The sequence below is a fragment of the Xenopus tropicalis genome, chromosome 3 (genome assembly GCF_000004195.4).
Source record: "Xenopus tropicalis strain Nigerian chromosome 3, UCB_Xtro_10.0, whole genome shotgun sequence".
Taxonomy (NCBI): Eukaryota; Metazoa; Chordata; class Amphibia; order Anura; family Pipidae; genus Xenopus; species Xenopus tropicalis.
In genome coordinates this window covers 74,377,078-74,390,086 of record NC_030679.2, presented here as the reverse complement: position 1 = coordinate 74,390,086, position 13,009 = coordinate 74,377,078, and the positions used below count along the sequence as shown (strand labels likewise).

Sequence of the window (13,009 nt, the reverse complement as noted above, 5' to 3'; positions counted from 1 at the left end):
CATATGTGGACTGGCAGCCTAAATGAGGCTCTGTTTGGCAGTACAACTGTTTTTTATGCAACCAAAAATAAGCACCTATTTTGAGGCCCCTGAGAGCAACATCCAAGGGGTTGGGGAGCAACAGGTTGCTCTCAAGCCACTGGTTGGGGATCTCTGCCAGTAAAACATGCAACATGCAAATAATGAACCATATTTAGATCATGGATGGCTATACAGTGGTGTGATTTCTTATTCTTTTGCATGTTTGTCACACTTAAATGTTTCTGCTCATCAAAAACCGTTAACTATTAGTCAAAGATAACATAATTGAACACAAAATGCAGTTTTTAAATGAAGGTTTACGTTATTAACGGAGAAAAAAAACTCCAAATCTACATGGCCCTGTGTGAAAAAGTGATTGCCCCCCTTGTTAAAAAATAACTTAACTGTGGTTTATCACACCTAAGTTCAATTTCTGTAGTCAGCCCCAGGCCTGATTACTGCTACACCTGTTTCAATCAAGAAATCACTTAAATAGGAGCTACCTGACACAGAGAAGTAGACCAAAAGCACCTCAAAAGCTAGACATCATGCCAAGATCCAAAGAAATTCAGGAACAAATGAGAACAAAAGTAATTGAGATCTATCAGTCTGGTAAAGGTTATAAAGCCATTTCTAAAGCTTTGGGACTCCAGCAAACCACAGTGAGAGCCATTATCCACAAATGGCAAAAACATGGAACAGTGGTGAACCTTCCCAGGAGTGGCCGGCCGACCAAAATTACCCCAAAAGACCCCAGGTCAACATCTAAAGAACTGCAGGCCTCACTTGCCTCAATTAAGGTCAGTGTTCACGACTCCACCATAAGAAAGAGACTGGGCAAAAATAGCTTGCATGGCAGATTTCCAAGGCGCAAACCACTTTTAAGCAAAAAGAACATTAAGGCTTGTCTCAATTTTGCTAAAAAGCATCTCAATGATTGCCAAGACTTTTGGGAAAATACCTTGTGGGCCGACGAGACAAAAGTTGAACTTTTTGGAAGGTGCGTGTCCCGTTACATCTGGCGTAAAAGTAACACAGCATTTCAGAAAAAGAACACCATACCAACAGTAAAATATGGTGGTGGTAGTGTGATGGTCTGGGGTTGTTTTGCTGCTTCAGGACCTGGAAGGCTTGCTGTGATAGATGGAACCATGAATTCTACTGTCTACCAAAAAATCCTGAAGGAGAATGTCCGGCCATCTGTTCGTCAACTCAAGCTGAAGCGAACTTGGGTGCTGCAGCAGGACAATGACCCAAAACACACCAGCAAATCCACCTCTGAATGGCTGAAGAAAAACAAAATGAAGACTTTGGAGTGGGCTAGTCAAAGTCCTGACCTGAATCCTATTGAGATGTTGTGGCATGACCTTAAAAAGGCGGTTCATGCTAGAAAACCCTCAAATAAAGCTGAATTACAACAATTCTGCAAAGATGAGTGGGCCAAAATTCCTCCAGAGCGCTGTAAAAGACTCGTTGCAAGTTATCGCAAACGCTTGATTGCAGTTATTGCTGCTAAGGGTGGCCCAACCAGTTATTAGGTTCAGGGGGCAATTACTTTTTCACACAGGGCCATGTAGGTTTGGATTTTGTTTCTCCCTAAATAATAAAAACCCTCATTTAAAAACTGCATTTTGTGTTTACTTGTGTTATCTTTGACTAATAGTTAAATGTGTTTGATGATCAGAAACATTTTGTGTGACAAACATGCAAAAGAATAAGAAATCAGGAAGGGGGCAAATAGTTTTTCACACCACTGTATAGTATAGATATGCTCAATTACTGAAAAACCTTTCTGAAGTGAATGGAAGTTTCACTACCAAACCAACCTTGTAACACATGCTGAGAAGAAACATTGGTGGTTTGGATTTCTGTCTGAACAGACTGATTGTGGTCCACTTGAAAGAAAAGGCTGTCTGCATATTTTGGTTTCCTACATGCCCTTGCCTAAATTTACATACCATATCACTGTAGGAATGAGCAGCAGTAGCTTTGGCCTTTCTATTAAGCTATTTAATTAGCTGGATGCAGGGTAAATTGAACCTGTTCAGGCCCTGGGAGCTTGACTGCGCCCAAGCTAAGCCTACATATTGCCATGGATCATACAGTGTGTGTTTTCAATAGCATCTTGGGGCTTAACAAACATTCTGTGGAATATGTTGGTGCTTTTTAAATATATGATAAAAATAGTATAATGTGTGATGGTAGGATGCAATTGGGGACAAGATTAAGAGAACAGGGTTTGACATAGGGTTTTGACAGGGATGCGGCTATCAAAATAGAATGTTTAAATCCATATGGTTTGAGGAGATAAATAATTAGTTATGTTTTGTGCTGACTTGGAAATATGCTGAATTTCTGGTTTGCTTTATGGGTATAATCTATTTTGTGAATGTTCCATAACCAATACTGGTAGAGTTTACAAATTTTGGCTAAATTCACTGGTTCATTGCACCGTGGATTGGATTCTTCAAATCTTAAAATATAATTTATGGAATGCGAAGTAACTTACATATTCATTTGAGTAAGAGGAATGATGAGCTGTTTGTGAGGGGACTTATATTTAAATAACTTAATATTCAACATCTTCTGATTTTGAATTTTATGCTGAATAAGCTGAAAAATATTTATATCTGATTATATCTGGTATAGGAAATATTAAAAATACCTATTTTACTTTTAATGCAGAACCTGTTTGGGAAGATGGCAGACATACTGGAAAAAATTAAGAAGTATGATTTCTTATATTATATACCTATAACATTATTTAAATGCAACTGAAGCTAAAAGTAATTCATTTTTTTGTGTCTGTTATTTTCTTCCAAATTTACAGCCTCTTTATGTGGGTTCAACCAGAAATAACCCAGAAGTTGTATATCTGTCTCTGGGCAGCGTTCGTTGCATCCTGCTTTTTTCCCTACAAAACAATTGGCCTTTGTATGGGTAGGTATAAAGCTTCTGCTCTGTGCTGCTCAAGAATACAGCTAAAAAGTATTTTTGCATAGAAGGGGTACTACTGCATTATAAAAATGCACTTAGGTGCATGCATAGAACTCTAGTGAGAACAAGGTCCATAGATGTGAAAACAATAATCCTGCATCTCAAAATAATCTAAAAGTACAAATGATAATACAATGTATTCATTTCATAATATAAAAACATACCCCACAAACTTGTGGTGAAGGATTATTTGTTCTCAAGTATATGGTTTCTCAAGTGCAGAATTTTTCTGCGTTTCTAGCTCTCTGGAATAGGCATGAAGCTAGGCTGTCATGCAATGTTGTAATATAGTACAGGTATGGGAGCTGATATCTGGAAACCCGTTATCCAGAAAGATCCAAATTACGGATCTTTCTGGATCTTTGGTCCCAAGCATTCTGGATAATGCGTCCTATATCTGTACACACATGTATATAAAATAGGTTGAAAATTAGCATATTGAATTAGTCTACTAAATATAATATAACTATAATATTACCTTAGTTTTATAATTGTATGGTGCTGAAATATTGAATAGTAAAATAGCAAACGGTGCTGTTAATAATTACTCGAACTTAGAAGGTAAACTGTTGAATATTTGTTAAATCTAAACATGTTATTGGCAAGGGAAGTAATATTATTGCAAGTATACAATACTATATGGCTACTGAAATATCCTTTTCCATTTTTGAATGCAAAGCAAAAAAAAATCATTGTTTTTTAAAATTCATTGCCTCTTTTAGTCGTGTGTAACAAATAGACTTTTTGAAAAAAAATATCCTTGCATATATCCGTTCGATTGTGTGCGTTTAATGATGATGCAACCATTGTTAATTCTTGCTACTATATTACACCAGTGGAATTTATGTAGCCTTATGATTTTAAAGGTGAACTAAACTCCCCAGTCAAAAACCCCCATCCACTGCGATAAAATGAGCTCCCTCCCCACAATCTATTTCAGTGAACAGTGTCTCTGATAGTAAAGTTGACCTATACAAGCAGAATAGTGCAGCTGGGCTACCAGGCTCCATCTTCTGAATCTTCATGTTCTGTTCGGGGCAGTTCTGTGACACAGAGCTTGTTGACGCATGCTTAGTTGAAGGTAGTCCAAGAAAATCTTTACCTGTGCATGCACCAGGCAGGCTGTGTGGCCAAACTGATCCAAAGAAAACATAAAGATTCAGAAGATGGCACATGCTAGTTCCGCTGCGCTTTTCTGCTTGTATAGGTCAGCTTTACTATCGGAGACACTTCATTGAATTGACTCTGCACGGAGGGGATTATTAGATGGCAGTGGAGGGGGGCTTTTGTCTAGGGCGGTTTTAGTTCTCCTTTAAAGTTTCTTTAATATAGGGTAGAATTTAAAGGGGTGGTTCAACATTTATTTAAGTTTTAGTATGATGTAGACATTCATATTCTGAGACAAGTAGTAGTTTTTATTTTTTACTTTTTGTGGTTTTTTAAGTAAGCTTGTTGTTCAGCAGCACTCCAGTGTTAAATTTTAGCAGCTATCTAGTTGCTAGGGTCCAGTTTACCCTAGAAATCAGGCAGTATGTTCAATAACATACTAACCCCCATATGTAATAAAGGCATTATGTTTGCCCAGTAGCAGTAAACTATAGCAAGCTGTAAGATGTTCTCTTTTAAACAGGTTGCAATGGGTTATTGCTCCTGGGCAAACATAGTGCCCTTTATTCCATAACCCCCTAAAAGAGGAACAACCACTTTAAAGGAATTGAGGAGAGCATCATCATGGATATAATCTATTGATGGAAAAAATGGTCCCTTCTTAAGTTATCCAGTACAATAATTTACTGCAACTTTGAAATTACATTCATGTGTGCCCCCTGTATTTTTTCTTTTTCTATAAAGGCTATACTCATAATTTTCTGTAAATAAAAGAAAAATATTTCAGTGTCCTGAAATACTGTGTTACTGTGTGTACCCTGCAGGACTGTACGCTGGAATCAAGTTTTTTCTCATTGACTTTATCTTTAAACGCTGTCCGAGGCTTCGAGCAAAGTATGACACCCCTTATATTATCTGGACAAGCCTGCCAACAGACCCCCAGCTAAAAGAGCGGACAAATGCAACATCATCAAGAAGGGTATGTATCTTGCTTCCAATCCATTCCAAGGGCAAAAACGTCTTTGAAGCATTCCTCTGTGTGAGACAGCATCACAGCAGCTCCAAAGGGGATGTTTTGATTGTTGCTTATTTGCCAGTCAGATATGTAGTGATCATAAGGCCACCTGGCCAGCACTTTTCAGGAATTGATTGGGGGGTCCTGCCTATGGCACACCTCCACAAACCACCGAATGAGTAACATGAAGCAACACTCTTCCTGTAGTTTATAATGAGGAGAGGCTTCCAGCAGTTGAAGGAATACCAAGTGATTAAAATTGCAGCTATCAAAACATCTTGGGGCAGATTTATCAAAATGTGAATTTAGAGCTAAATACGTAAAAACTCACCCACGTTCTATTCATTCTTATGGGATTTTTAGAAGAGTATTTATTAATGGGTGAAAGTTAGAAGTCACCATTTGATAAATATGCTTATAAAAAATCCCCTAGGAATGAATAGAACATGGGCGAGTTTTTATGTATTAAGCTCTAAACTCACGTTTTGATAAATCTGCCCCCTTGTGTGCCATAGCCAAATATTGCAAAAAAGGGGCAATATTTGTGCATTACCATCAGATGCTGAAGTATGCCGCTATATTTGCTGAGATTGGAATTTTGACATTTCTAATTTTGAAGTTGGAGCACTAAAGGATACTCAATATATGACTTCATATACACTGCCAAAAGAAACTGCTTTGTTGTAGCTAGCGAGAACAAACTCTCTTTAATCTGAGGTTATACAGGGAAAGAACAATCCACAGCAGTTTATTTCACAGCAATACATAAAAATGGACTATACCTATGATACATATTTTTTAGTTTAACAGTTTTGTCTCTGTATCTAATGCAACATTCTTTGTAATTGTGTAAAGTTATGAGGTATGATGCTGTTCATATATCTTCCCTTTTGTTTTGGGTTTTTTGCTTCAAAGACTGATGCTTTGGCTTGAGGATACACAATCTATCCTTCGTTCATTTTATTTCCAGCAGCTTTCTGCTTCGAGGTCATCAGTGTTATTTTCACTTGCAAAGTCAAGCATGCAAATTCTAACTAGCAAAACAAGCACTTAATCTCACATGGCTTCATGTACCTGTTCCAACATCTAAATTGCTTACTTAACCATGTGACAATATTGGGTTCGGTCAAAGTGAAAAAATAGATACTAGGTTCGTTCCTACAATAACCGCAAATTTCCAATTCTTATACCAGTTGTAGATTTTTCAATAAAAGGGTAATCTCACCATAGCGTGTTAACCTTTACATACCGTTCAAGCCAATATTACAAGGATCACAGCAATGTTTCAGACTATGCAAGTACTTTTGTAAGCTGACAAATTATATGTTGTCCCAAACATTTATGAAATTCTTCTATATGTAAAATAAACTAGATTCACCCTACTCATTTTTGTACTTTGCAGTACCCCTCCAGAATTGCTGTTTAAAAGAAAAAAAACTGCTTTGCTGTTCTGCCATTTTTTTTTCATTTATACAACACCAACATACAGTAATCTTGTGTCAACCTTTTTGTCTCTCCTTGTGGAGACCACTCACTGTGATTGTGCATATTTTTATGTCTACAACCTCTCGCTTGGTTTGTGTTGTAATGTGTATATAACGTGAACAAGACGTCACTTTTTCTTTTGTCACTGTCACATTTGTGTTTGTTTTTTTCCTGCTAGCTGTCAGGGCATGACAAGGTATGGAACATAGAGTGAAATTTTGTTTCTTTTTGGCATCTTGTCTACATAACAGTTTAGAAGTTTGTTTTAAACCTCTCTGATTATGTCTTGTTAATTAGTTCTACACTAAAGCCATGTGAGCTAGCAAGACTAATACGTGCATAACAGTCATGTGCAAATCAGTTGGCAATATGATTATATAATGCAGTTTATAGATAGGATTGATTTACATATATGAGGCTATAATCTCATTATGTACACAGAAGTGTTTTTCGTGGGTTACGTTATGCCTTCTTAATTAGCCTTTCATTTAAGGGGAGTAGTAGAAAGATTATGAATATATTTTTGAGTGTAGTGACTGTTATTGGTGGTAATTGAAAGCAGGCTATTCTCTAAATCAGCGGGTTTCAACCACTGTTCCGCGGCACACTAGTGTGCCGCGAGATGTTGCCTGGTGTGCCGTAGGCAGGGCACCAATGTACTAGGGGGGCACTGCTCTTGGCACCAATGTACTAGGGGGGCACTGCTGCTGGGCACCAATGTACTAGGGGGGCACTGCTGCTGGGCACCAGTGTACTAGGGGGGCACTGCTCTTGGCACCAATGTACTAGGGGGGCACTGCTGCTGGGCACAGAGTTAAATTTTTTAACATTTTCTAATGGTGGTGTGCCTCGTGATTTTTTTCATGAAACAAGTGTGCCTTTGCCCAAAAAAGGTTGAAAAACACTGCTCTAAATCTCTTTTGGGAGAAAGGATTTGGATTTTTTCCACATTGGAACAAATCTTTCCAGCACAAAAAACAGATTAAGTAGTAGATAGATTGTTATATTTTTGTAAATCGGTTAGTGATAAATTGGCAAAGTGACCGTTAGCAGTCCTGGTTGTATACAGGATCCAGGAAACAAATGTTTTTTTAAGGGCACCTATCATGTGAAAATTGAACCCCCTTCCCATCAGAAGTGGAGGGTTAATAAAGCCCATAGTCTGGAATAGGGAGAGAATAGTTACTTTTGCAAGGAAAAAAAAAACCTCAAGTGTTTTGCCCCCCTGCTCTGTTAGCCAGTGTGGGGTGAAACAATTTGTAAACAATGCGTGCCCTTTAAGTTCTGAGAAGACATGAACTTTAATTAAAATGTACTTACACACTGGAGGACCAAGGAATTCCTCAGTCTTTTACCATTATGTGTTGCAAAAATATGGTCCCATCTGACATGAACACTTAACCAGCATGGTTTCCATATTTCCTTATGATAAAATTGAATAAAATATTCAAATAATAAATAAATAATTAAAATATAAAATATTTTTGCATTAATTCTAAAATGCCACTTTGTCCTTTAATAAAACATGTGCTGTGTAAGCGTGTCACTTAATTTTATGTTTTCAACTAATTCTACTACCAGTTAACTTAAAACCCATAATGGCATAAATTTCTGCCTAAAGCAGCAGTCCATGATGCCCAAAGCCATTTGCACATAAATACTTCTTACAATATGTGGGCAAGTATTTCAGTATATGGATGATCTGTGATGGCCAGATTGCTCTTATATGCTTCTTTGACCCTCTTGCTTTATGTGGTATCATGTGATAGTGGAAACTGCAGGTCCCCTAGGTGAGTAATGATCAGGGCATTTCTGTTTAACATTATGGAAACATACCAACTCATACTTAAACTCTGCTCTTCACAGTTATAAAGGTACCACATCACTGAGACTGCATTTATCTAGTTATGAATGTTTTGAATACCTGTAAAAAAAAAAAGTGCAACAGACAGCAATTTTGACTGGAAAATAAGAAGTCGAAGGCTACTTGCACAATTTGTGTTTTCTCTTCCAGCATATTTCTTATTGGGCTCCCCTCCACTCCATATATGTGTGCATTGATGGTACTGTGATCTGCCTGTCATTGCCCCCATGTAGCAGATTTCATCCAGAAAATTACAGCTTTGTGATTCGGCCACTCTGTGTGCAGTAGCTTTTTAATAAAATAATAAAGACCAGTCGAAAATATGCTTAGAAAAAGTACATAACATGCCATATTTTTTACAATGTTTAACGGACAACACCCAATTACAACTGTACACACATATCTGGGTATATCCTTCAGACTAATGCATTTTTCACCCAAATATGTTCCATGTGTTCGCTCACAGGCTAACTCACAGACCTGTCAGTGCACCCAATGAGCCTTGTGTGACACAAGTCTTATACAGATCAACCTGAGTGCTATAGAGAGGTTTTCCTTGCTGTGGAGGACATAGAGAAAGAAACTGAATTTTCCGGTGGATACTCTTTTACTTGCAGATTGTCAATTGCTATTATTGCCAGTTCACTAAATATAGCTCACTGATGAACACTAATTGTGCCTTTAGCTCAATGGCTAAACAGATTATGAAGAATAATAGAAAGGAAATGTTTTGTGCACCTCTCATCATGGCCTGCGGCTTTTAATTATTTTATTCCATGCAATAGAACAGTTTTTTCCATTTCTGCTTCACAGACTTATAGATCAATATACTCCCTGTGTTTCTTTGTAGATCCAGACTGTTTACTCTAGAGGTAATTTGGCCTCCAGTGCTCCACAGGGAGTCAATAGAGATGAAGAAACTGGCCGCTTCCATAGTACCAAAAAGAGTAGTTTTCAGGAGATCTTCAGTTTGGCTGAAGCTGAGCGCCCTCTGCCAGGTAACTACTTTTTCCTCTACTTTTATTGGATGCCCACTCATTGCAAAATGCTATGAAAGAGCGAGAGAGATCTAAATACATTGTGATGGTGGTTTGCTTCTATAGTGCCCTGTATTTCGGTTCTCAGGAGGAAATTAACAGGGAATCTTCTGATCATAGAAATAGTATTATACATTATATATAGTTACGATAAATATCTTTAATGGGCTCTGCTACAAGACCATTATAAATTTAGCCTGGCACCCACCCAACTTTTCAGCTCCTGACAGTTAAAGGGCATCTAACCCTCCAAAAAATGATGTAAACTCTATGATCACTTTTGCAATATGCATTTATTTCTATATTCTATATGCAGTACAGACTTACCCCTGTACAACTTATGAGGGCAGATTCACTAAAGTGCGTTAAAATGTGCGCTATTTATAGCATGCGGTAAAATTTTTAGTGCGTCTAATTTTTCGTGACTTAACGCACGATTCACTAAAAGCATACTTGCGTTAATTTACGCGCGATACTGCATGAGTTATTTTAGTCGCGAAGACTATTTTCGTGCGGTACTTGATGGTACATGCGCTAATCAACGCCCCACGTATAAATAGTAGCCGCGTATAAATAGTAGCCGCATATAAATAGTAGCCGCATATAAATAGTAGCATATAAATAGTTGTGCGAATAAACGCACGCCATATTAGCCATACATGCAAATACTTGCGGAAAATTAGTGTACTGAAAATGCCCATTTCCCTGCAATCTGGAGGCTGCATCACTCTAGGTCCAACACATACTTGAATAAATAACACTGCAAAGTACATATTGTGTTGCCAAAAGGTCATGAACTGTACTTTTCTATAATTACCGCCTGGCCCAAGTAGGTGTTAATTTTCGCATAGACTAATGCGATATTTAAAAAATGTATGTACATTTTTATTTATTTATGTAGTGCTAATTATATATCTGTATAAATCAGAGCCCAGTGTTCTACATTCGCCGTCAGCCTTGTGTTTTGTTTAGTTACAGCATTCCTCGGTAGCTGCTATGTTATATATTATAATGTTGGCAAACCTTAGATTACACTAAACATGTCATATTGTATAGCTTCTTTTTCCTAAAACCATATTTAATTTTTTTACTCACTTGTCTAGCCTGTGAAACTGGCTGGCGTTGCTGCTTGATTAACAGAGATCGGAAGATGCCGACTGACTATATCCGCAATGGCATCCTGTATGTTACAGAAAAGTAAGTGCTTCTTTTCTTTAGTGTTTATTTTGTAATATATGCTGTATGTACAATGGCTTGGCATTTACAAGACTTGTATGTAAGAAAGGTATAGGGGATTAATGAACCTGTTCTAATTCCATAATTTGCCATTTTTATTAAAATACCAGAATAAAATATTCTTGTACTAACATTTCAGTGCTATAGCATAATTATTCATACTGCTAGTTCCCAAGCAAAAATTAATACTAACCCCAGATTTACATAAGGTTGTTCAGCAGGATTAGTGTTTGTATAAGCTTCTTTCTACAATGTTATAAAAATATCTTTTATCCATCTATTATTTTAGTCCATATGTGTACATTATTTCTTAGTATGAGGGGAAACCATGTATGTGGGAAAGGATTTCCTCTGACTCAAAGAATCTATCTCCACACCCTGACACGGTGGCAGAATCATTCAACTCCTCCCTTGCTAAACAGTGAATGTTTCTCCCTTTTCTTGTCTCACTGAGCAACATTTATGAATCTGTCAGGTATATATGTACCTGGCTTGTGTGCATTTTTTCTTTGTTCTTACCACAGTGGCAGCAGGATTATTTATTTCCCTGTTCTATAGCAGAGAGGGAAGCACAGAGACAGAGAAAGACACAGTGAATGAAGGAAACCAGGACCTGCTGCCAAAATGATAAGGAAAAGTGGTTGAAAAATGTCCAGTATATATTGTAGCCCTGGCAGATATAAAATTGCATTGTATTGCTCCTTCGGCAACTTCTTGTGACTATAGAATCCACAAGGGCAAAAATTTACAGCAATATTTATAATTAGTTAAGTTATATAGGTATAAGGGATTTTGTATCTGGAAATTTGTTATCCAGTAAGCTCTGGATTAGGAATGCTATCTCCCATAGACTCCATATTAAGCACATGATTCTAATCTTTAAAAATCATTTCCTTTTTCTCTGTAATAATAAAACAGTACCTTGTACATCATGGTAACTAAGCTGCATGAATCCACATTGGGTTTATTTAATATTTAAGTGTTTTTAGCACACTTTAAGATATGAAGGCCCTTTATCTGGAAAACCCCAGGTTCCAAGCAGGCTGGATAATAGATCCCCTATCTGTATAATTACAAATAGTTGTCCTAACAAAAGTTTAGTAAAATTGACAGCATAGTAACAACAATCTTGCAAAGTCTCCTAAGAATATTAGTTCCATATTACAACCATTAAATTAAACGAACATATTTCCCCGGCATTGCTTTGGGCTTGCACAAGAGCAAAGTTTTATAGTGCAATCAGCTACCTGTATTCAGTGAGTGCTGTTTTCTCTGCCCCTCTAACAGCGATGGCCATGTGGAATATATAGTCCATAGCAAGTCATAGGATTCCATGTTTTTTTTTTAATTTGCATACTCTGCTGGGAATAATAAAAGTATATTTTATTAATGTAATTCCATCAATTTGATGTGTTTGACCAAAGACCATAAACTTTAAATGTACATTAGAGAAAATCTAAAACTGACCCGTGCAAACATCCTAATTATGTCATTGATCATTTTATTATTTATAGCTATTTATGCTTTGAAAGTTCGAGGTCGGGTTCCTCTAAAAGAAATAAAGTCATAAAGCTTACAGACATTACAGACATTCAGAAGGTAAGTTAGTTCTTTGTTGTTGAGTTTTTATTTCTTATGCACAGTAGTATTAACGCTTGGTCTGTGCTCCAAGGGATGCAAAAACTGTACTGATAACATAAAGCCAAATCCTTCCTTCTGTAACGCACTGTGATATGCCTGCCATTCTGGGGAGAGAGTAGTGAACTCCTTGCTTCCAGCAGTATTTTCAGCTTCCTTAAAAATTCTGATTCTGACACTGCATTCTGATTGCCTAGGCAGACTGTTTTAGGTAAAGCAGTTATATTTATGGTGGCATACACGGTGCCGCGATTTGCCGGAGTCGCCTTGAGAGTGACTTCGGCAAATTGCGGCGTCGCATATGCCATCCCACCGCCGATTTACATTATAGCTGGTGGGATGGCATTGTGGGAAGATTAGTCACCAGCGACAACAGAGATTTGTCATGGTGCGACTTATCTCCTTGTGTGTCACAGCCCTTAGCAATGATATTTGAAATGGATGAGACATAGGGGCTGATTGTGTGAAGCAGCATGGGAGGCCTTGTGGAAATTTTTAGGACCTCTGTTATAATTTCTCAGAAGAGAAGACTTAGCTGTTTACTTATATTTACTGCCCCCAACATGTACACACAAACACCACTAATTTCTTAGGTGAGCTCAGCACATG

General features: G+C 37.5%; 1 protein-coding gene across 4 annotated transcripts in view; it reads left to right on the top strand.

The window, feature by feature from the left end:
• The window catches only part of gramd4 (GRAM domain containing 4), a 74,185-nt gene that overhangs the window by 52,544 nt on the left and 8,632 nt on the right, over positions 1 to 13,009 (top strand). For all 4 annotated transcript variants that reach the window (XM_031898999.1, XM_031898998.1, XM_002932190.5 and 1 more), the window contains 6 exons: positions 2,707 to 2,750; positions 2,852 to 2,961; positions 4,950 to 5,104; positions 9,340 to 9,487; positions 10,630 to 10,723; positions 12,277 to 12,361. In XM_031898999.1, the coding sequence (XP_031754859.1) occupies positions 2,707 to 2,750; positions 2,852 to 2,961; positions 4,950 to 5,104; positions 9,340 to 9,487; positions 10,630 to 10,723; positions 12,277 to 12,361 (636 nt within the window). The remainder of the gene's footprint in view (positions 1 to 2,706; positions 2,751 to 2,851; positions 2,962 to 4,949; positions 5,105 to 9,339; positions 9,488 to 10,629; positions 10,724 to 12,276; positions 12,362 to 13,009) is intronic.